Consider the following 20,214-nt stretch of genomic DNA (forward strand, 5'->3'; position numbering starts at 1 on the left):
GCTGGAGGTGCTGGGCCTTCAGAGGTGCCTTAAGATAGGGGCGGGGGGGGGCGGGTCTGGAGGAGACGGACCGTGGCAGAGAAGGGAAAGGGGAGCAGCAAGGGGGTTGCACAGGACCGTCTGTACCCCGGCCTGGCCGAGCTTTCCAGCAAAGACACAGGAGCTCGCCACCTGCACTCGCACGGGAATCAGATTTCACAAAGGCGCCTGAGGCTCACCCTGAGGCTGGCCGACCTCCCTCCCCGTACGTGGGGTCCGTACAAAAGACCCACAGCACAGGGATGGAGGCATTTCAGGCACCCACATTCCCCCGACTCTGAAGCAGCACGAGAGTTAATTCTGTGGAGGGTACCGTGTCCCTCCCCATCAACAGCTCATGTGTGGATTTTTGTTTTGCAAATGCAATATAATGAAAACACTGGGGTAAATCTACCATGGTCTTCCCACCTGATTATCATTTAGGTATCGCTAGTCAACATTTTTTCATACATGGAAAAAAGTCATCAGGTAGTTGTGATTTGGGTAATTTTTAGGTCCTGGCATTTTTCACTTAATACTACATTCCGTAATTGTCATTTTTAATATGCACATAACATTCCATCAAGATCAAAGATCATAATTTACTTAACCACTCCCTTTTTAAAAAATCTGCATTTCTAGAATTCTTTATAATCGTAGATAATGTTATAAGGACTATCTTCCTCCCCATGGCTTTTTCAGTCAGAAATATTTCTTCAGGATAAATCTGCTGATATTTCAAGTTTCCCCAAAAGGTTTGTACACTTGCCAAATGGCTTTACCAGCGTCCGACATACCCACTTAATAACGATCCCAGCAGTGAATGAGACTAGTTAGCTGGTGGACGGAGGCCAGATGTAGGTTCCCCAGGAACACCGCCAACTACATATTTAAGTGGCATATACATCATACTTGGGAGTGGTTTTTATTCTTCTGTTTGTTTTTTCCGAGAAGATTTTCAATCAAGATGGACCTACCATAATGAACCACGTGGTCTTGGCTGCAATTCGGACCTGTTTCAAAGAGGCTCCACTGATATCTGGCTGCATTTCAAGATAGAATAAAAGGCTTTCATTGATGATGTTTGACAGCCAACTGTTGGAAAGAAAACGGTCCACGGGTAAAGAGAACACGCCACAGAATCCGTCTTGAGGGCTGGGCATCAGGCATCATGTCTAGCAAGACCTAGAAGTCCTGCAGAGGCGACCACTTCAGCAGGAAGGAGGCGCCACCTGCTGTCGGAGATGCTCCCTCCCCTCCCCCCACGCCCCCCCCCCACTTCCGGGTCTGTCCATCTGAAGCGAAGCCCAGCAGCTCCCCTCCACCAGGGGAACCCAACACCACAGCAGGTGTGAGGTTCCAGCCCAGATCAAATCATCCAGAATGCATTCTCCCTTAGAAAACAAAGCTAGCGTTCAGATGGATGCCAAAACAAGTCTTGGCATGTTCTTTTATTTGGCATTTTTTTTAAGTGTAGTCGATTTACGGTGTTGTACCAATGTAAATCCTGGCATTTTATGTCTGAATTTTTTGAGGTTGCTATTGGTCGGTGGGTGATAGCAAGCACAGGGGATTTTTAGAGGGAGGTCATGTATGTCTCGCGTGAGAGAAGGTGCAAACACACCTCCTCGCCGTCGGATAAATTATTAACAGCACAAAGGCACGCCCTGTTGGGCGAAGCATCCCTTCACCGCAGCAAAGGGTCTTTTGATTCCAGTCTCCTCTGTGCTGGTTGCAGGTCTGTTCGGAGAGTACCTGTGATGGAGGGTTGCCCAGGAGAGGAAGCCGCTCTCTACCTGCTGGCCTGAGCCGTGCGTCACCACCCCAAAGATGTGCGCCTGACCTTGTGTCCCAGACGCGGGAATCCTGGGGTCAAGCTGGATGCAAATGGGTGGCTTGAGAAGCGGCGAGGGAGCACTTTGAGTGTGAGCAGCGGGACAAAACACCGGATGCATATGGTTGTGGGGCAGGGCCGGGGGGGGGGTGTATCAAGACTAAACTCGGGACTTTTTGATGTAACAGCTTTTTACGTCATATGAATAGATTTGAGTATCTTTCCAGCAGTTCACGGATGGCAGAACTTGCCTTCCTGCCTCGCGAGCATTTCCTCAAAAGGCACAAGTTTCAAAGATTTCCTTTCTAAAGACCCTTCCCTTTGGAATGTTCAGGTCACACTTGGAAAAGCCAGTGACACGTGGTTTGCACATCCCTTCCCAGGGACAGTTTTGTGTCTTGTTTTTTGGTTTTTTTAAAAAGAAAAAGAAGAAGAAATATTACCAAATAATGAAAACCAGCATTATTTTGAAAAATCGGGTCTTGATCACAGCTCCCATCCGCCTCTCGTTCTCTGTGTAAACTCCTTGTCTTCCTTTTAGTAAAGAGGCCACTGCAAAGACGAGGGAAGAACCGTGTGTAACTATTTATTCCATTATTTACGTCCAGTGGAGATGCTCCCTCCCCTACCCCACCGCCCCCCACTTCCGGGTCTGTCCATCTGAAGCAAAGACCAGAGCTCCCCCCCCCCACCAGGGAAAGAGCAGCAGAGCAGATGGGAGCCTGTAACCAAAGCCAGAGGCGCACTAAGCCAGCAGGACACGGCCCTGTTGTCCTCACAGCTGCCACCGTGCGGTTCTCATGGACACCAGAGAATGTATTGGTTTTTAAACATTTGCTTTGAAATAATTTGAGATTTACATAAGATCTGCAAAGATCAGTTCCCGGACGCCTAGACCCAGCTTCCCCCAAAGGTACCATCTTACACCCCCCCACCCCGCCCCAGTCACCGCAGCCACCAGGAAGAAATCCACATTGGTCCCGTGCTATTAATTAAGCTCCGGATGTGGCTGCACTTTCCTAGTTCAGGAACTCTATTTTCTTTCTTTCTTTTTTCTTTTTTTTTTTGTCTTTTCATCCTTTTAGGGTGGCACCTGCGGCATATGGAGGTTCCCAGGCTAGGTGTCCAATTGGAAAATCGGAACTGCGGCTGCCGGCCTACACCACAGCCACAGTAACACCAGTCTGAGCCGTGTCTGTGACCTACACCACGGCTCACGGCAATGCCGGATCCTTAATCCATCGAGTGAGGCCAGGGATGGAACCCACAACCTCATGGTTCCTAGTCGGGTTCGTTTCCACTGCGCCATGACAGGAACGCCCCAGGAACTCTATTTTCAATGATTTATATTTTTTATTAGAAAAATGCACACTCGCTCTTTTCGAATGTGGAGGGATTTAACACGTTTCCTTGTAGACAACTTGGAAAATATAAAAAATTTAGGCGTTTCTTGGTGGTACGGTGGGTTAAAGATCCAGCTCAGGTCATTGCTGGGGTGTGGCTTTGATCTCTGGCCTAGGAATTGCTGCAGGCAGTGGTTGTGGCCAAAAAAATAATAAATACATAAATAACTTAAAAGTTTAGGAGTTCCTGTTGTGGCTCAGCGGCAACAAACCCAACGAGTATGCATGAGGATGTGGGTTTGATCCCTGCCTCACTCAGTGGGTTGAGGGTCCGGCGTTGCTGTGGCTGTGGCACAGGCCAGCAGTTGTAGCTCCGATTCGATACCTAGCCTGGGAACCTCTATATGCCACGGGCGTGGCCCTAAAATAATGAAAACTAAATAATTAATTTAGTTAAAGTTTAGAAGAGAATTACTGACCCAGGGCCCACTCAGAGACAACCACTCTTAGCATCTTAGTGTCTTTCTTTCTAGTCCTTTTTGTAAAAGTCATGTTCACCTGCTTGATATAATGGAATCATTATTTTTAATGCAATTTTGTTGGGGCGGGGGCTATATTTAATGTACTAGTTTCAAATGAAGATAGGAAAAACGTGACCCAGAGAGCCACAGCGATTGCCTCTTCCTAGTGGGGGGGACTTGACTTGTTTTAAAGTCCTGCCCTCAGCCTTTCTGTGAAGATGGGTTGCCTTATTGTGCCTTGAGGGAGCCACACACAGCCCCAGGTCCCTGGAGACCTGCCCCAGGTCACGCTTCCTTGAGGATGGGGTGGGGGCTGGAATGCCGGTCCCTGCCTGAGCCCGGAGGTTCTTTCTAGTACCTTCTGCTGACTCACGACATCCCGCTTATCCAGTTAGTACCCCTGCATCTGACTCATTTCCCGTGCTCTCCTTCCTGTTTCCTGCCCCAAGGGGAAAAGATACAGCCCCACACATCAAGGTTGCGGGCGGGGGGGGGGGTGTGCCCACCACCACTAGGTTCACATCCGTCCCTTCCCCTGGGCTCCCCTTTCCTCTTCAGCTCCCGTCTCCCCTCCACAGGCTTCCAAGGCCACCCCAGGCCTGGCCAGGGCAGACTCAGGACGAGACCGGACGGAAGAGAGAAGTCTCCTCGGCCCCTACTTTGAGCTGACACATGCTGGCAGAGAAGGCGGACAGCCCGTCACAGCGCTGCTCCCATTCGTGGGGGAAACCGACTCCGTTCCCCGCCCGGACCTCCTCTGCTCCTGTCTCTGCAAGATGCCGCATGAGGTCGGTGGTCCTAGATGATCCCTGAGCCCAAGACCAGGGGCCGCCCACCACCACCTGGCCCCGGAGCCCCTGCCTGTGATATACCTGCAGTCACCGTCTTGCGAAACAGGATGGGGTTGGCCACGAGGACAAGCAGCAGTGGGAAGTAGGTGGTGACATAGTGGGGGATGGTGTGCTCCAGACCCCTGTCACACCTGAGGAGGGGAAGCCAAGTCAGTCTCGACAAAACGAAGCTCTGCCTGGCAGACGCTGCCTTAGCCGGGAGCCGAGGCAGGAGGGGCGAGAAGGGAATTGCACAGAGCTTCCGACTCTGCTCAAAGGCAATCTGCTTCGTGGCTCGTGTCTGCAGACAAGCCACACATCGCAGAAGAAGAAGGGGGTCAGTCTCCTACATGGGGGCGCTTTTAAAATTCCCTGCTGGGAAAAGGTAAAGAAAGGCCAGACTCTGGGATGGTGCTTCCCCCTCTCAGCTCCCCACTGGGACTCTTCACAGAAACCACACAGTTCAGGCCAGACAAAGGCACTCAGTGAACAGCGAGGTTTTGAGCCCTCATTCCCCCGCCCTGCGCGCTAAGCCTGGCTGACCTCGAAAGTAAGAGCCAGGCTCTACCCTTGATCAACTCCAAATGCCCGGGCTTCAGACTGCGCAGGGCAGGTGTCTTCACGCTTGTGGATAATCATGTCCGCCGGTTCTTTTCAGGGGGAAGGACCAGGATTTGTACTGACGGGCCGTGGGAATCACCCATCCACACGGGACACCGAGGGGCAGGTGCGGTTATGTTACCCAGGCGGAACCGTCAGTTGCCGAATGCATGGACAGTGGCCGAGGGGGGTCCAACGCAGAGGGTAGGTTGCTCCGCCTGACCCAAGAGGAGGTGGAAACGCAGAGGAGGGAGCAGCCCTGTGGCCGCCAGAGGAAGAAGGATAAAAGGCCAGCACTGGCTTTTCGGTGCATGGAATGCTCGCGCCAGAAGGGGGAAAGTGGCAGAAAATGCAGGGGTAAAAAAACAGGCAAAAGCAATGTGGTGCCCGTCTTTCGTTGCCCTAAGGATCCCACCGCCACCTTGGAATGCTACCTTCTTTTTAGCAGAAGCTTTCCTCTTCCACTGTGAAAGCTACACTGGTCTGGAAGGGCTTGAGGGGAGCTAGGGGAACCAGAGGAGGGAAAGACGAACGCGGAGGCTGGGACAAGAGTGAGGGCGGGAGCCTGGAGCGGGCTCGCGGGCCATGAAGACAGAGACAGTGGAGGATGAAGATGCTTCAGGGGCGGCCGAGGGAAGACCACAGGCACCGCAGACCCCGCAGCCACGGCTGCCTTGCGCCCAGGACCCCTCAGGTGGATGTGAGTGATAAAAATGCCCTTTCCGATAAGCCCTTTCCCCTGTAAGAGCAGCTCATCCTGGATTTGTCCTTTTAAGGTTTCTGGGGAGAGCGTGACAGAGGCCTGGAGCTGGTCTCTGTCCACAAGGCCACACACAGCCACGCCAAGGGAAACGCCTCAACAAGAGGCTGTAAGAAATCAAAAAAGAAGAGGGAGAAATGCTCTACACCACCATCAGCAGACGTGTTCTGTGAAGGACCAGACAGCAAAGAGTCTGCGCTTCAGAACCCCTCACAGCCTCTGGCAAAACTCCTCTAATGTGTGAAAGCAGCCATAGACAAAGGCACTCACTTTGCAAGTGAGCACGGCTGTGTGCCAATAAAACTTTATTTACAAGGGCAAGCAGAGGGCCGGGTGGGACCCGAGGGACGTGCTATGCAGATGCCTGGTCTACACCGCCCTGAGATCACAAAGAGACAATGTCCGAGCTCCTTTTTTCAGTTTTCCCTTGACCATTAGGGTATATATCCTTGGAGGGAACCTGAAGCTTTACAAATGGTTGCCCTGGTGGATTTTAAACTTGAAGAAAGGCCAAAAACACGCTCAGAGGCCACACGTCCCAGTGTCTGTGTCCAGAAGAGCACAGGATAGAGGAGGTGTGAGAACAGTGCAACCAGCAGAGGCTTCAAATTGGCTCTTCCAGGCGCGAGCCTTTGTCTTCCAACCATCTCGACCTCATTCTAAAGATGCTGCCCTCACCTGCTTCCCCACAGGAAGGTGGTTGGAAGAATACAGGTTAAAGAGTGGGCAGTGGAAGGCTGCGTCAATCTGGAGGGGACGCCTAGAGCCTGGCACCCAGGCGGATTGGCGGAGAGGCACCCACAGCTCTGCATCCACCCTGCCAGGCAGCCACCCACACGCACATGACAGGCAGAGGCTGGGACACTAACTCCAGGTGCAAGGCTGAGTGGTCAATGGATGAACACAGCCTGCCCACCAGGTGCCCACGCGGGCAGGGCCAGCACTTCCTGCAAGAGGACACACCAGGGGTGCAGGGGTTGGGGAGTGGGCTTGTGTGGGGGGGTGCTTACCTGGCCATGGAAGGGTAGTAGAGCATGAACGCTCCCTCCACGCAGAGCAGCGCAGCCAAGCCCCAGGCCATCATGTGGTACAGCAGGATGGTGCTAGGAGAGGAAGGAGCAGGGGCAGCCCCACCCGAGGTGCCATCAACAACCCTGAGGCATTCAGTAGGTGCACAGCGTTGTGCAACCACACCTGTATGCAGTTCCTCATCAGCCCCAAAGGAAAGTCCAGACCAGGAAGCCGTCCTACCCCATCACTCCTGCCCCCGGTGCCTGGCAACCTCTCTCTGCCTCTATGCATCTGCCTCTTCCGGACGTTTCACTAAACGGACCCACACATGACGTGGTCTTTTGCATCTGGCTTCTCTCACCCGACCTAAGGCTCTCAAGGTGAAGGGGGCTTCTCGCATTCGACCCGAGGCTCTCCGGTGAAGGGGAGCGAGACAGGACACCTCCAAGTCCTCCTGAGAGCCCGGCTCCCCCTGTCAGCACGGTGCTCCCAGCCTCAGCCTGCCCAGAGTCAGCTCCTACCTAACACAGGAGTGTCTCAACACTCAGCCCAAACCAAGAAGAAGCTCTCCAAGAACTGGGTGGTTATTCCATGTTCCAGGAGAGCAGGGAGGCTTCCTAGCTTACCCCCCCTCCCTGCAGCGTTCCCCTTATGTCCTAGCTGCCATCTCTGCCCTCCACCTCTGTGCTCCCCACAGCCCCCATCCCATACCTCGAAAGACTCGAGGCAGCAAGCCTTGCAGATGGGGTCAGGACCACAGACGACCCGAGCACGTGCAGAGCTATCTGGCTTTTTTTTTAAAAAATGGCCCCATGACACATAGAAGTTCCCGGGCCAGGGATTGAAGCTGAGCCACAGCTGTGACAACACCGGATCCTTTAACCCACTGCGCCAGGCTGGGGATGGAACCTGCACCTCTGCAGAGACCTGTGCCTTCACAGAGACCAGAGCTGGAACAGTTGGATCTTAACCTCCTGCACCACAGCGGGAGCTCCTATCTGGCTCTTTCAATACAGCGCTGCTCGGTTTGTGTCTTTTGTGCCATGGGAAGGAACAGGCCCCAGGGCTCCCTCGGAGGTGCTCAAAACTGTGCCAGACATCTGGCCAACAGTGTGTCCCCAGACTCATCAGGATTCTAACTCTGAAGATCAGCTGTGTAGACAAAGGGAGCCATCAGGCTGGGGGAAAGGACGCCCTTGTACAAGGAGACAGGAGGGAAGAGACAGCGCAGGAGGAGGGAGACCCTTCTCAGCCAGGTTCCCGGGAGGCCACGTGGTGCCGCCCACACGCTCTCTGGTTCCCGGCGGCCCTTCCCTGCACATCCGGGCCTGGCAGCGCATCCGGGAGTGTCCGGCCCAGAAGCCAGAGGCTTTGTGGGACACGCAGCAAACTAAGGAGCAGCCTTCTGCAGGGCTGGGCTGGGGAAGGGTGGGATCTCAGCATGCCAGACCCCAGCCCTGGGCTGGAGGAGCCAGTGGTGTCCTCCGAGGTGGGAGGGAGCCGCGGGGGCGAGGCCAGCGCTGAGCTCCCCGAAGCCCTGTGATCTGTTCTCCAGCTGCAAGTGGCCTCGAGGGGAAGGAAGTGACAGCTGGGCCATGTGCCCCAAGCGGCGGCCACTTCAATGACGGACACAACCGAACGCCACACCAACGCCGCCTCCTTTCTTCTGAGTCCAAGGGAGGTTTCACGCGAAGGTCCTCCCCGCCCCCCCTGCTCTCACCTCTTCCTTTTCTTGGACTCCGAGCGTTTCCCGGGATCTCAGGCGCCTTCCGTTAGTGTTAAAACCTGTCTGTCTCCCACCTGGAGCCAGACTACAGTGAATATTTTGTTTTTAAACTGACTTAATGATTTTTCATAGGGAAAATTCTCCTGCACCAAAGGCAATGGCCAAAGGCTGGGAGGATCTAGCAGAAGGATGTGGATTTAATGGAGCCACACCCGCGAGGTCTGGCCCCCTGCCCAGGAATTCCTCGGGACCCTTCCCCGCCAGCTGCAGGCGCTTCGTTGCCACCTACAGAATCCACTCCACCCTCAGCTCTGGAAACAAAGAGGAGCTGCAGAAGCTCCTTACAGGACCCACCCTCTCAGGTCAGCTCTAAACCCAGCCCTCGCTGGGGGAGGCACGGCCGCTGGCAGGGATGAATGGGGGCAGCGTCTCCACGGCTACAGAGCACATCTGCTGTCTCTGCTGTAGGCCTGCTCCTTTCTGGTGGGAGAGCCCGCTTCACTGCCCTGGCTCTTATCCTTGGGACGCCTCTGGGTGATTGGCATTCCTGGACCTTCGCCTCCTGTTTGATGGGCAGGTCCTTGGAAGCCTGGCATCCTGCAGTCTCCGCACATCCCCAGCCTCCTTCCTGCCTGTGCCAACGCTGAGCTCCAAGATGAATTCCAGATGCTGCCCCAGGTCTCGGGAGAGCTTCCTGATTGCCTGTCCTGGCTTCTCAGGGCTCTGTCTGCCCTCCAGGTCCAAAGAGCTGTCCAACCCCAGTCCCCCATAGGTAGAGATGCAACCTGCCTCCTTCAATCACAGCAGGAAGCATACTGTTCTAGGTTCCTTTCAGCGCTCCAAAGCTCTTTTTGTTTGCTTTTTAGAGGAATAGGCATTAAATTTATTCTGCAGTTTGGACCCATGGATGTAGCCTACAGGCAAAAGTCTGTTTCTACTCAACCATCGACAATAATCTCTCCAGAGAGTCGCGAGGTGTTCCAGCAGATAGATATTTACTGAGACTTGTGGAAGATCTTTATGGACCCAGTTGAATGTGATAACCTCTTCTGAAATTCCTCTTCGATCCCTGGTGTTTTGGGCACATGGGCAAGTTTGTGCCAGGCCATCACAGTGGAAAGCCTGGATGTGTGGGTCTTCACAGGTAAGGGTGACCATGCTGGCTGCTTGCTGGCAACACACACTCTTAGGGCAGCTATGCGTGTGTCACTGAGATACACAGTATATCTTTGGGAAATGACATGATAAGAAATTGTTCCCCATTTCTGTTTTCTGAAAGTGGTTTTGGTTTTTGGAACTAGCCAACACCCTGATCAATATGGGATCATTATAGTGGACAATGCTATTTGGGAATTTAAAGGAAAAAATCCAATAACAGAGGCATGACTACCAAGGGACGAGGGTGATAATCCAAGCTTCCTTTTATCTCCACAAACTAACCAGTAGCCTGTGAGACCTCTAACTGGGTCATCCTTCCAAAAGCGAGTGAAGGAGCCATCAGACAGGAGCTCATACCTCGCTTCAGGGACAAATTCCTATCTTAAGTCCTTATTACTTTCTGCTTTTTTCTGTAGCCCAAACTAATTCTTACCGATACACCTCACTGGCTGCCTTTGACCTTGACTAACTTTTCTAGAGAATTTTCACAACCAAGTATACCTACGTTTTGTACAAATGTGTAAGAGCTCAGGAACTAAGGTTTAAAGGTAGAAGGAACAAACACGAAAATGAAATAAGCATTCAATTTCAGGCCAGAGAGACAAAGTGAATGATGATGTGATATCCATAAGGTAGAGCAACAATTTTAGAGTGCTGATTCCCTAAGATTGCCCGGTGTATTCTGTAGCCTGAATATGATCTTTATTTGCTTGCTGATATTGGTTTTAAAAGGGAACGTATCCGGAGTTCCCGTCATGGTTCAGTGGTTAATGAATCCGACTAGGAACCATGGGGTCGCAGGTTCGATCCCTGGCCTCGCTCAGTGGGTTAAGGATCTGGTGTTGTCGTGAGCTGTGGTGTAGGTCGCAGACGCGGCTCGGATCCCGCGGTGCTGTAGCTCTGGCATAGGCTGGTGGCTACAGCCCCGATTCAACCCCTAGCCTGGGAACCTCCATATGCCATGGGTGCAGTCCTAAAAGGAGAAAAAAATTTTTTTTAATTAAAAAAATAAAAGGGAACGTATCCAACAAACGGTGCTGGAACAACTGCATGTCCACCTACCAAAGAATAAAAGTGGACTTGATGCTCCCTACACACAAAAATTAATTCACCGCTCTGAACTCTAAATAAAAGTATTCCAACTGGAAAACTCTTAGAAGAAAACAGAGGTATACATCTTTGTGACTTCAGGTTAGGCAGTGGTTTCTCAGATGACAGCAAAAGCACAAGAAATAAGAGAAAAAAATAGAAAAATCAGATTTCATAAAAATCAAAAACTGTTAAGCTTCAAAGATACCATCAAATAAATGGAAAAATACCCTATTAAATGGGAGAAAATATCTCTAAATCATACATCCAATGAGGTATTTGTGTCATGGATGCATAAAGAACACCTAATAACTCAACAATAAAAAGACAATCGGGCCAATTAAAAACTGGGCAAAGGACTCAAGGAGTTATTTCTCCAAAGCAGGTATATAAATGGCCAATAAGCCCGTGAGAAGATGCCCCCCATCATTCGCCATCAGAGAAATCAAAACCACAATGAGATACCACTTCCAACACAATAGGATGGCTAACATCTCAAAAACCAAACCACACACAGAAAATAACAGGTTGTTAGCAAGGACCTGGAAAAATTGGAACCATCGTACAGTGTTGGTGCAAATGTAAAATGTTTCAGCCTTTTTGGAAAACAGCTCAGCTGTGGCTTTCAAGGTTATACAGAGTTACTCAGTGACCCAGGAATTCCACTCTGAGGTGTACCCCCAAAAGTATACAGTGAAAACCTAAGTCCACACAAACACCTGTAAGCAAATGTTCATTGTAGCATTATTACTCAGAGTCAAGACAATGGAAAACGACCTAAAAGTCCATTGACTGATACATGGATAAAATGTGGATAATGAAACAATGGAATACTATTCAGCAGTGAACAGGAATGAAGTACTGATTCGTGCTACAATGTGGATAAACCTTTCTTTTTTTTTCTTTTTTTTTTTTGCCTTTTTCTAGGGCTGTTCCCACAGCACATGGTGGTTCCCAGGCTAGGGGTCTCATTGGAGCTGTAGCTGCCGGCCTACGCAAGAGCCGCAGCAACGTCAGATCTGAGCCACATCTGTGACCTACACCACAGTTTATGGCAACGCCAGATCCTTAACCCACTGAGCAAGGCCAGGGATCAAACCCAAAATCTCATGGTTCCTAGTGGGATTCATTAACCACTGAGCCACGAAGGGAACTCCAATGTGGATAAACCTTGGCTATAGAAGGCTGAGTTTAAGCCACCAGATATAAAAGGCCACATAGTGTATGATTCCATTTACAGGAACTGAACAGAACAGACAAATCTAGAGACAGACAGTAGATGTGAAGTTGCCAGGGCTGCGGCGGAGGGAAGATTGGGAATCAACAGGAATTTTGGGGGAAGAATAAAATGACATGGAACCAAAGAATGTTAAAACAACACACACACACACACAAATTGGTGATGGTTGCACAATTCTGTGAATATGCTAAAAAAAAATGGATTTGATATATTTAAACAGGTAAACTTTATAAAGCTATTAAAAAAAAAAAAAAAGCAAGGGCTCCATGCAGAGGGGACCCCTGCCACGAACTTGGTGGGTTCAAATGCCTCCTTGTCTACTGAGACACAGACCCTGCCCTCCCAATTCTCTTTGGAACTGAGGTTCCATGTGTCTCTGTTCATTCACACACAGGCACATCCCGGATACAACCCCAGCACCCAGTTACCAAGCGCCTGTCATGTTCACTTCTCCCAGGGTCCCCATGCGGTGGGTACTGTTTGACGGCTGAGAAAACACAGGTTCAGAGAGGTTTAGCACCATGCCAACAGTCACACAGCTAGTGAGTGACACGGCTGGAATTTGAACCCACCAGGGTCGAGGCACTAACCTTCCTGCGTTCCTGCCAGGCGGCTCCAGCATTCTTCGGCTCCGTGTTTAGCATAACGTATCCATACATGTGTCTAAGGATTTTTTTTTTCCCTAAACTTTTAAATACCATCAAAATCTTTTATATTCATGCCAATTCTTTTTTAGGATTTGTCTAGTTCCAAATATTTAATTTATGGAAGTACCTGTTAACAGGATTTAATTTTTTTTGGTTTTAATTTTTTCTTTTTAGGGCTGCACCAGCAGCATGTGGAAATTCTCCGGCTGGGGTTAAACTGGAGCTGCAGGCCTACACCACAGCCACAGCGACCTAGATCCTTCACCCACTGAGGGGGGGCCAGGGATCAAACGTGCATCCTCATAGATAATGAGTCGGGTTCTTAACCTGCGGAGCCACGATGGGAACTCCTCTTTCCGGGATTTTAAAATGCTCAACATTTTGATCCTGCCTTCAAAGGTTCTGATCGGCCGTGTCTGCCAATGGCAAACAAGACCCCCTGGAGCGCTCAGCTCTCTCCAACCCGCCCTGGGGAAACCAGGCAGGGCAGGAGGCCGGCTGCCTCCTCTGCGTACCTCAGTCCCGCCGATCTCCGGATCACCAGGTAGGCGTCGACTGCATAGCAAAACAGCCACCAGAAGCAGGCGCTGTAGAGCAGCTGGATCCACGTCTGTAACGGGGAAGAGCCGGCATCAACGCTCCCGGGCGCGGACTCCAGACTGCCGGGCCCGCGAAAAGAGCTGGCAGACGCCCGCTTCCTCTGACGTCAGGAGGCAGCGCGTGAAAGCCCTCGGACGCACGTGGACCGTCTTGGAAGCCGAGGCCGGGAGGCGGCCCCGGCGGGGCGTGCGCCTTTGTGCCCAGTCTATTCTAGCGAGCCCTGCCTTGCGCTGCCCTTGTAGGCCCGGAGATAAAGGGCTCAAATGTGCAGCTTGGCCGGGCAGGAGTGCCCAAGGGGCTCTTTTGCGGAGAACCAAGGAGGGTGGGCGGGAAGGGCCCTCTCAGCAGAAGGGGAAGGCGGGGGCGTACATTAGACGGGCACCGGCGCTATACTAAGACCCACGCTCCAGCCGGAGGCAACCGAGGGGAGCTGACATTCTGCCGCAGATCGAGGGGCAGCCTCCGTGCCCTTGGAGGTCGTTATCTTGGTGGACACAGCACTATGCACACACACGGAGATATATTTAAGTATATACTTCCTTAAGCATACAGCCAGTCAATAACTGTTTTTTTCTTTGGCCAGCTTTTTTTTTCCCCCTTCTTCTTTTTTGGCGGACCCGCGGCATGTGGAGTTCCCGTGACAGGGATCAGATCCCAGCCGCAGCTGCGGCAATGCCGGATCCTTAACCTACTGTGCCGGGGCCGGGGATCGAACCTGCGTCCCAGTGCTCCCAGGACACCAGAGATCCCACTGCGTCACAGGGGGCTCCATCTAAGGTAATGATGTTGTGTGTGTTTAAGGGGTGGGGGTGGGGGGGGTAAACACACTAGCGCAGAGGCTCTCAAACTTGAACGTGCGTCAGAGACTCCCCCCCCCCCCGCCGCCCCGCCCCCAGCTTGCCTCAGGGTTCCTGCTCCGAGGGAGCACAGCAGCAGGGTCTCTGAGCTTATGCATTTCTAAGAACGAGGGTTGCCGGGAGGGTTGGGAGCACATTGAGGACACAAACTAACAGGAGCAGAGGGGAGGGGACATGAGACCCAGGGAGGCACACTCACTGCAGTCCCCACGCAGAAGGCAGCTGGCCACACGTCTGTGCCATTCACGTCAGAGATGTGGTCCACGAAACTCGGGAATCCTAACCACACCGAAGACCGGACTATGATACCTAAAGGAGAATTGGGTGATGCTTTGTACCTGGTCCTATTTCCAACCTAAAGCTGACTCGCTGACTCTGTGAAAATGGTGGGCGGACTGGTGGACAGATGGATGGACGGGTGGGTGGATGGATGGATGGATAGGAAGGGAGAGAGAAAGACGGGAGGAAAAGATGGGAGAGAAGGAGGAAAGAAACACAAATTGGTGTGTGCAGAGACAGAGAAGAAAATAAGAGTCAGAAAATAATGGTCATCGTCGGGAAGCAATCCTCGGACTTTGATGTCATCATTAGCCGAAGTCGTGTCTTTTGCTGTTTTTGTTTGTTTGGCACTTAGAAGTGATTATGTGAGTAACAATCTGTACTTCTTGGCTATCTTTTTATTATTTAATTTTTATTTTTTACTTTTTACAGCTGCACCTGCCGCCTGTGGAAATTCCCAGGCTAGGGGTCAAATTGGCGGTGCAGCTGCCAGCCTACACCACAGCCATGGAAATGCTGGACCCCATCCAAATCTGGGACCTACACTGCAGCTTGCGGCAACACCGGATCCTTAACCTGCTGAGGGAGGACAGGGATCGAGCCCACATCCTCACAGACGCTATGTTGCATTCTTAACCCACTGAGCCACAATGGGAACTCCCTATTTTTTTGTATTTATTCATTTTTTTGGCCTCGTCTGCAGTGTGCAGAAGTTCTAGGGCCAGAGATGGAACCCTTACCACAGGAGTGACAATGCTGGATCCTTACCCACTGAGCCACCAGGGAACTCCTTGGCTATCTTTGTAATGTCCAAGTTAACTCTTCCTCATATATAAAAAAAAGCACATTCTGAAGTTGAAAAAGATAGTTCTTTCATTTTTTAAAAAAGTACATTTAAGGAGTTCCTGGAGTTCCCTGGAGGCTCCATGGGTTGAGGATCTGGTGTTACTGCTGTGGTGTGGCTTCGATCCTTGTGCCTGCATGCTGCGGGCACAGCTAAAAAAAAAAAAAAGTTCAGATTTTCATAAATTAGCTCTTGATAATCTGCTTTTGACTTTGCTTATTTGTGAGTTTTCCTTGCTATTAGATCCAAATATCTAATTCTCCTGATAACAGTACGCACACCTAAGGTATATATTAGGGTTCTGGCTTAGGTGATGCCATAGCCTTTGCCTAAGTATATACCATGTAACACAGTGCTGGAGGGCAACTGTGAGCAGTCGTTATGCCCAAATGCAGTGTGTCTATCTAGCCTCCTAACTACATACCGTGTAATACGCTACCAAACATATAGTGTGTGATACACCACTAAAGGGGACCATGAACACTAAAAGCCTGAGCAATAGTTTCTCATTCTCAAGCACCAATCAAAAAAATAATGCTTCTCTGACATCTAGTGCTTTGCCATTTTCGGTACAGAGCGCCACCTCGAGCTCAACCAACACCATGATTTTTGTTTGTATCTATAAGAGGTGATGGATGTTTACCACGCTTACTGTGGTCATTTCATGAGACGTGTAAGTTAAGTCATTATGCCGTACACCTTAAACTTCCACGGTGTTGTGTGTGTGTCAATTACATCTCAGTACAACTGGGAAGAAGCCATCCTATGAGATAGGTGTCTGTATTTCTTATTTTTCAGGGAGGAGGTCTGGTCACCAAGCCTTCCCCTGACGTCTGCTTCTGCTCATTTGCTCAGAAGGTCATGCGCCATCCTTCTAGGGGCCAAAGGATGTACAAGTAGTAGTTCACTGACCCTTGAAAGATGTGTTGGCGCATCTCCAGAGTGTATTTCCAGATAGTCAAGTGACAGAAACGAAATTATGATTAAGATGCTTTTCCACAATGCTTCAGACTCAGAAAGAAAATCGATTTTTAAACATTTCTGATTTTTATACAATGTTTTTTGGTTTTTCTTTTTTGCTTTTTCAGGGCGACGCCTGCGGCATATGGAAGTTCCCAGGCTATGGGTCCAATCAGAGCTACACCACAGTCACAGCAACGTGGGATCTGAGCAGAGTCTGAAACCTACACCACAGCTCTCGGCAAAGCCAGATCCTTAACCCACTGAGCGAGGCCAGGGATCAAACCCGCATCCTCATGGATATGAGTCGGATTCGTGTCTGCTGTGCCACAACAGGAACTCCCTTTATACAATTGTTAAAAGTTATATTCTATTTACAGTTATGACAAAAATTTGGCTGCATTCCCTGTGTTGTACAATACAGAAATTTTTTTTTTCTTTTGGGCTTCACCCATGGCATGTGGACACTCTCGGGCCAGGGATTGAACCCACACCAGAGCAGTGACCTGCGTAGCAGCAGTGACAATGCTGGATCCTTAACCCACTGAGCCACCAGGGAACTCCAGAAACATCAATTTTTAATTTAATTATCCTGCACCAAATTGATGTTACCACTAATAGGAAGTGTTGCTGCCTGTCTTAGCCCTCAAGTCTGAGAAACTGACTAGAGGTTCCACAGCATTGAACCGAAGTCAAGGTTCTTGAGTGCCTCTGATCACAGGAGCGAGAATAGGAGAACTAGGCCCTGGGACACACAGCCACCTGTGCCCAGACACCTGCTCAGCAGCGTAAGCTGCCGCCACCCCCTCGGGGCCCAGAGGTGGAGGTCACTGCAAAGACCAACAGCCTTTGGCTGCTGTGCAAACAGGACTGAAAACAGAATGGCCAGCACCTGCCAGCCAATTACAAAACACGGACAGGATCTGGATCCTGATTCAAACAAACCTACTGCAAGATAGCATGAAGGAGACAACTGAACAAATGCCAATGATCCGTGGCTCGGATCCCGCGTTGCTGTGGCTCTGGCGTAGGCCGGCAGCTACAGCTCCAATTCGACCCCTAGCCTGGGAACCTCCATATGCCACAGGAGCGGCCCAAGAAATGGCAAAAAGACAAAAAAAAAAAAACTTTTTCAGGGCATTCGCACTGTGGCACAGTGGGCTGAGAATCTGACTGCTGCGGCTCTGGTGGGTGGAAGTGAGTGTTCAATCTCTGGCCCAGGAACTTCTATATGCTGTGGGTATGGCCATAAAATTAAAATTCTTTTTTTAATTAAAAAAAAACTTTTTGGAGTTCCCGTCGTGGCGCAGTGGTTAACGAATCCGACTAGGAACCATGAGGTTTCGGGTTCGATCCCTGCCCTTGCTCAGTGGGTTAACGATCCGGCGTTGCCGTGAGCTGTGGTGTAGGTCGCAGACGCAGCTTGGATCCCGCGGTGCTGTGGCTCTGGCATAGGCTGGTGGCTACAGCTCCGATTAGACCCCTAGCCTGGGAACCTCCATGTGCCGCGGGAGATGCCCAAGAAATGGCAAAAAGACAAAAGCAAAAACAAAACAAAACAAAAAACCAAACTTTTCCAAAATGAAACGTTAAAATGGTCAGCAATATCTAGCTTAGAGGTCTGTAAAACGTGCCATGCTTAGTAGAAAGCAGAGGTCAGCAAGGTTTCTGTAAAGGGCCAGGGAGAAAATACTTTAGGCTTTCTGGGTCATGCCTTTCCTGTTCAACATGTGCTTCTGCCCTGTAGGGCATAGATCGCCCCCTGACAACGCACAATCGCGCGGGGTAGCTGCTTTCCCATAAAACTGCACTTAACGATGCTGACATTGGACTTTCATGGAATATTTACCCGCCAGGAAATTTTCTTTGGATTAAAAAAAAAAAAAAAACACTTGAAAATGTAAAACCATCCTTAGTTCATGGGGCATACATGGAGAAGAGGCAGCAGGCAGGATTTGGCCTGGAGGCTGTGGCTTGCCCACCTGGTATAAAACCCATACTTGGAGATCCCCTGTGGCACAAGCAGATCTGCAGGATCAGTGGTGTCTCTGCAGCACTGGGACGCAGGTTTGATCCCTGGCCCAGTGCAGTGGGCTGAGGATCCTGCATTGCCCTGGCCTCTGCTTAGGTCACCACGGAGGCTCCTATGCTCCAGCCATATGCCGCAGAGCAGCCAAAAAAAGAAAAAGAAAGAAAGAAAGAAAAAGAAAAAGGTGCCCAGACACCTGCTCAGCAGCGTGAGCTGCTGCCACCCCCTTGGGGCCCAGAGGTGGAGGCCACTGCAAAGACCAACAGCCTTTCGCTGCCGTGCTCATTGTAAATCCATATGCCGCAGAGCAGCCAAAAAAAGAGAAAGAAAGAAAGAAAAAGAAAAAAAAATCTAACTTAAATATATAAGTAAATGGATAAAAATTTAACCCATATGTCAAATCTTCTTCGTGATTCTGCTAAATCGTTTTGGAAATGGCTGTGTGTAGGCTGTGTGTGGCGCGCCCAAATATTAACTGTTAGTCTCTCCCTGATGGAACAATTACGGACCCATTATATTTTCTGCTTTTTCCCTAACAGCACTGGCTAAAGTTTCCCTAGGAACTGCAATAACAAATACATCAAACCGTTTAAAACCGTAATAAAAGCAGCAAAGGTCCTTTGAAGGAACTTTTACCGCCGATCTTGGTTTGCACAGTCTCCTGGTCGACCCGTCCATCCCCCTAGGGAGATGAGTCCTTACCTGCGAACCCACCGGTCCCAAGCTGGGGCCGCGCGCCCTCAGCCGCGCACGCACGGGTCCCCCACCCGCGGGCCGCGCGCCCGCAGCCGCGCACAGACGGTCTCCCACTCGCCGGCCGCGCGCACTTACCCAGGCAGCCCAGCAGGTCGCAGGCGGCGGCGGCGCGCAGGATGCAGGCGGAGGCCGGGGCGCGGGAGGAACCCGGCGGGGATGCCGAGGGGACCCCGGGGCCCGCGGGCCGGCGCCTGGGCAGCAGCTGCAGGAGGCCGAGTGCCAGGCGGAGCGCGCCGCTGCCCAGGCACAGCGCGTGGAAGGCCCGCGGCTGGAAGCTCAGCACGAGCTCCGTGGCGGCGTCCCGCGTGGGGCAGCAGAAGGTCCCCAGGCGCGGGGAGGCCATGGGCAGTGCTGGGGATGCGGCTCGGGTCTGCCGGGTCCCCGCTGGCCTGCCAGGGTCATGTGCCTGGCCGGCTGGGGCAAGGGGGCGTCATGTGCCCTGGGCCTCCCCGCCGCCCCCGCCCCAATCCCCCGCGCAGGCCATAAAGGCGCCAGGCTCGGTGGGGGCTGTGCGCCTCTGCAAACCCACGAGGGCTCACGAGGGCGATACTTGGTCGGGAGGCGGGGGAACGGGGGAAGGGGAGCGCCATTCCGGGAAATCAGCTTTCATTCCCTGGGGTTGATGCTGCAGCATCTAGAGCCCGCAGTACTGCCATCGCGTTTTAACTGAACTTATCGGAAGGCACGCCTCGTGCCCGATCTGCCCTGTTTGAGACTCCGACATCCCCAATTTTGATCTGTTTATGAGCAACTGTGACTGCAGCGACGGGCGTTGACATAGGCAGTCGTATGGTCTCTTTCCCTAGGGGAACAATCCCTTAGACCTAGGATTTTTGTTTAAAATAAAACAATCTTAAAAAAATTTTTTAAATCAAAATATGGTTGATTTACAATGAAAACCTCTTAAAGGGGAAACTACTTTGCCTAACCGCGCCCCACCCCCACCCCACATCCATTGTTGTACCTTTCAGGTCTCAACAATGGAGGATTAAGCTTTGCACATTGTAAATTAGCTTGCTTGCTTGCTTGCTTTTTTTGTCTTTTGTCTTTTCAGGGCATATGGAGGTTCCCAGGTTAGGGGTCAAATCGGAGCTATAGCCGCCGGCCTACAC

General features: G+C 51.3%; 1 protein-coding gene across 1 annotated transcript in view; it reads right to left on the bottom strand.

The window, feature by feature from the left end:
• GPR143 (G protein-coupled receptor 143) overlaps positions 1–19,498 on the bottom strand; it is a 34,406-nt gene extending 14,908 nt beyond the window's left edge. Inside the window, exons 1-7 of the mRNA XM_047765412.1 lie at positions 19,178–19,498; positions 14,434–14,543; positions 13,293–13,387; positions 6,917–7,009; positions 4,589–4,698; positions 2,296–2,404; positions 996–1,113 (exon numbers count right to left, since the gene is read on the bottom strand). Of these exons, the coding sequence (XP_047621368.1) occupies positions 996–1,113; positions 2,296–2,404; positions 4,589–4,698; positions 6,917–7,009; positions 13,293–13,387; positions 14,434–14,543; positions 19,178–19,445 (903 nt within the window). The 5' untranslated portion in view covers positions 19,446–19,498. The remainder of the gene's footprint in view (positions 1–995; positions 1,114–2,295; positions 2,405–4,588; positions 4,699–6,916; positions 7,010–13,292; positions 13,388–14,433; positions 14,544–19,177) is intronic.
• Between the last annotated feature and the right edge of the window lie 716 nt (positions 19,499–20,214).

This window comes from Phacochoerus africanus, chromosome X (assembly GCF_016906955.1).
Source record: "Phacochoerus africanus isolate WHEZ1 chromosome X, ROS_Pafr_v1, whole genome shotgun sequence".
Taxonomy (NCBI): Eukaryota; Metazoa; Chordata; class Mammalia; order Artiodactyla; family Suidae; genus Phacochoerus; species Phacochoerus africanus.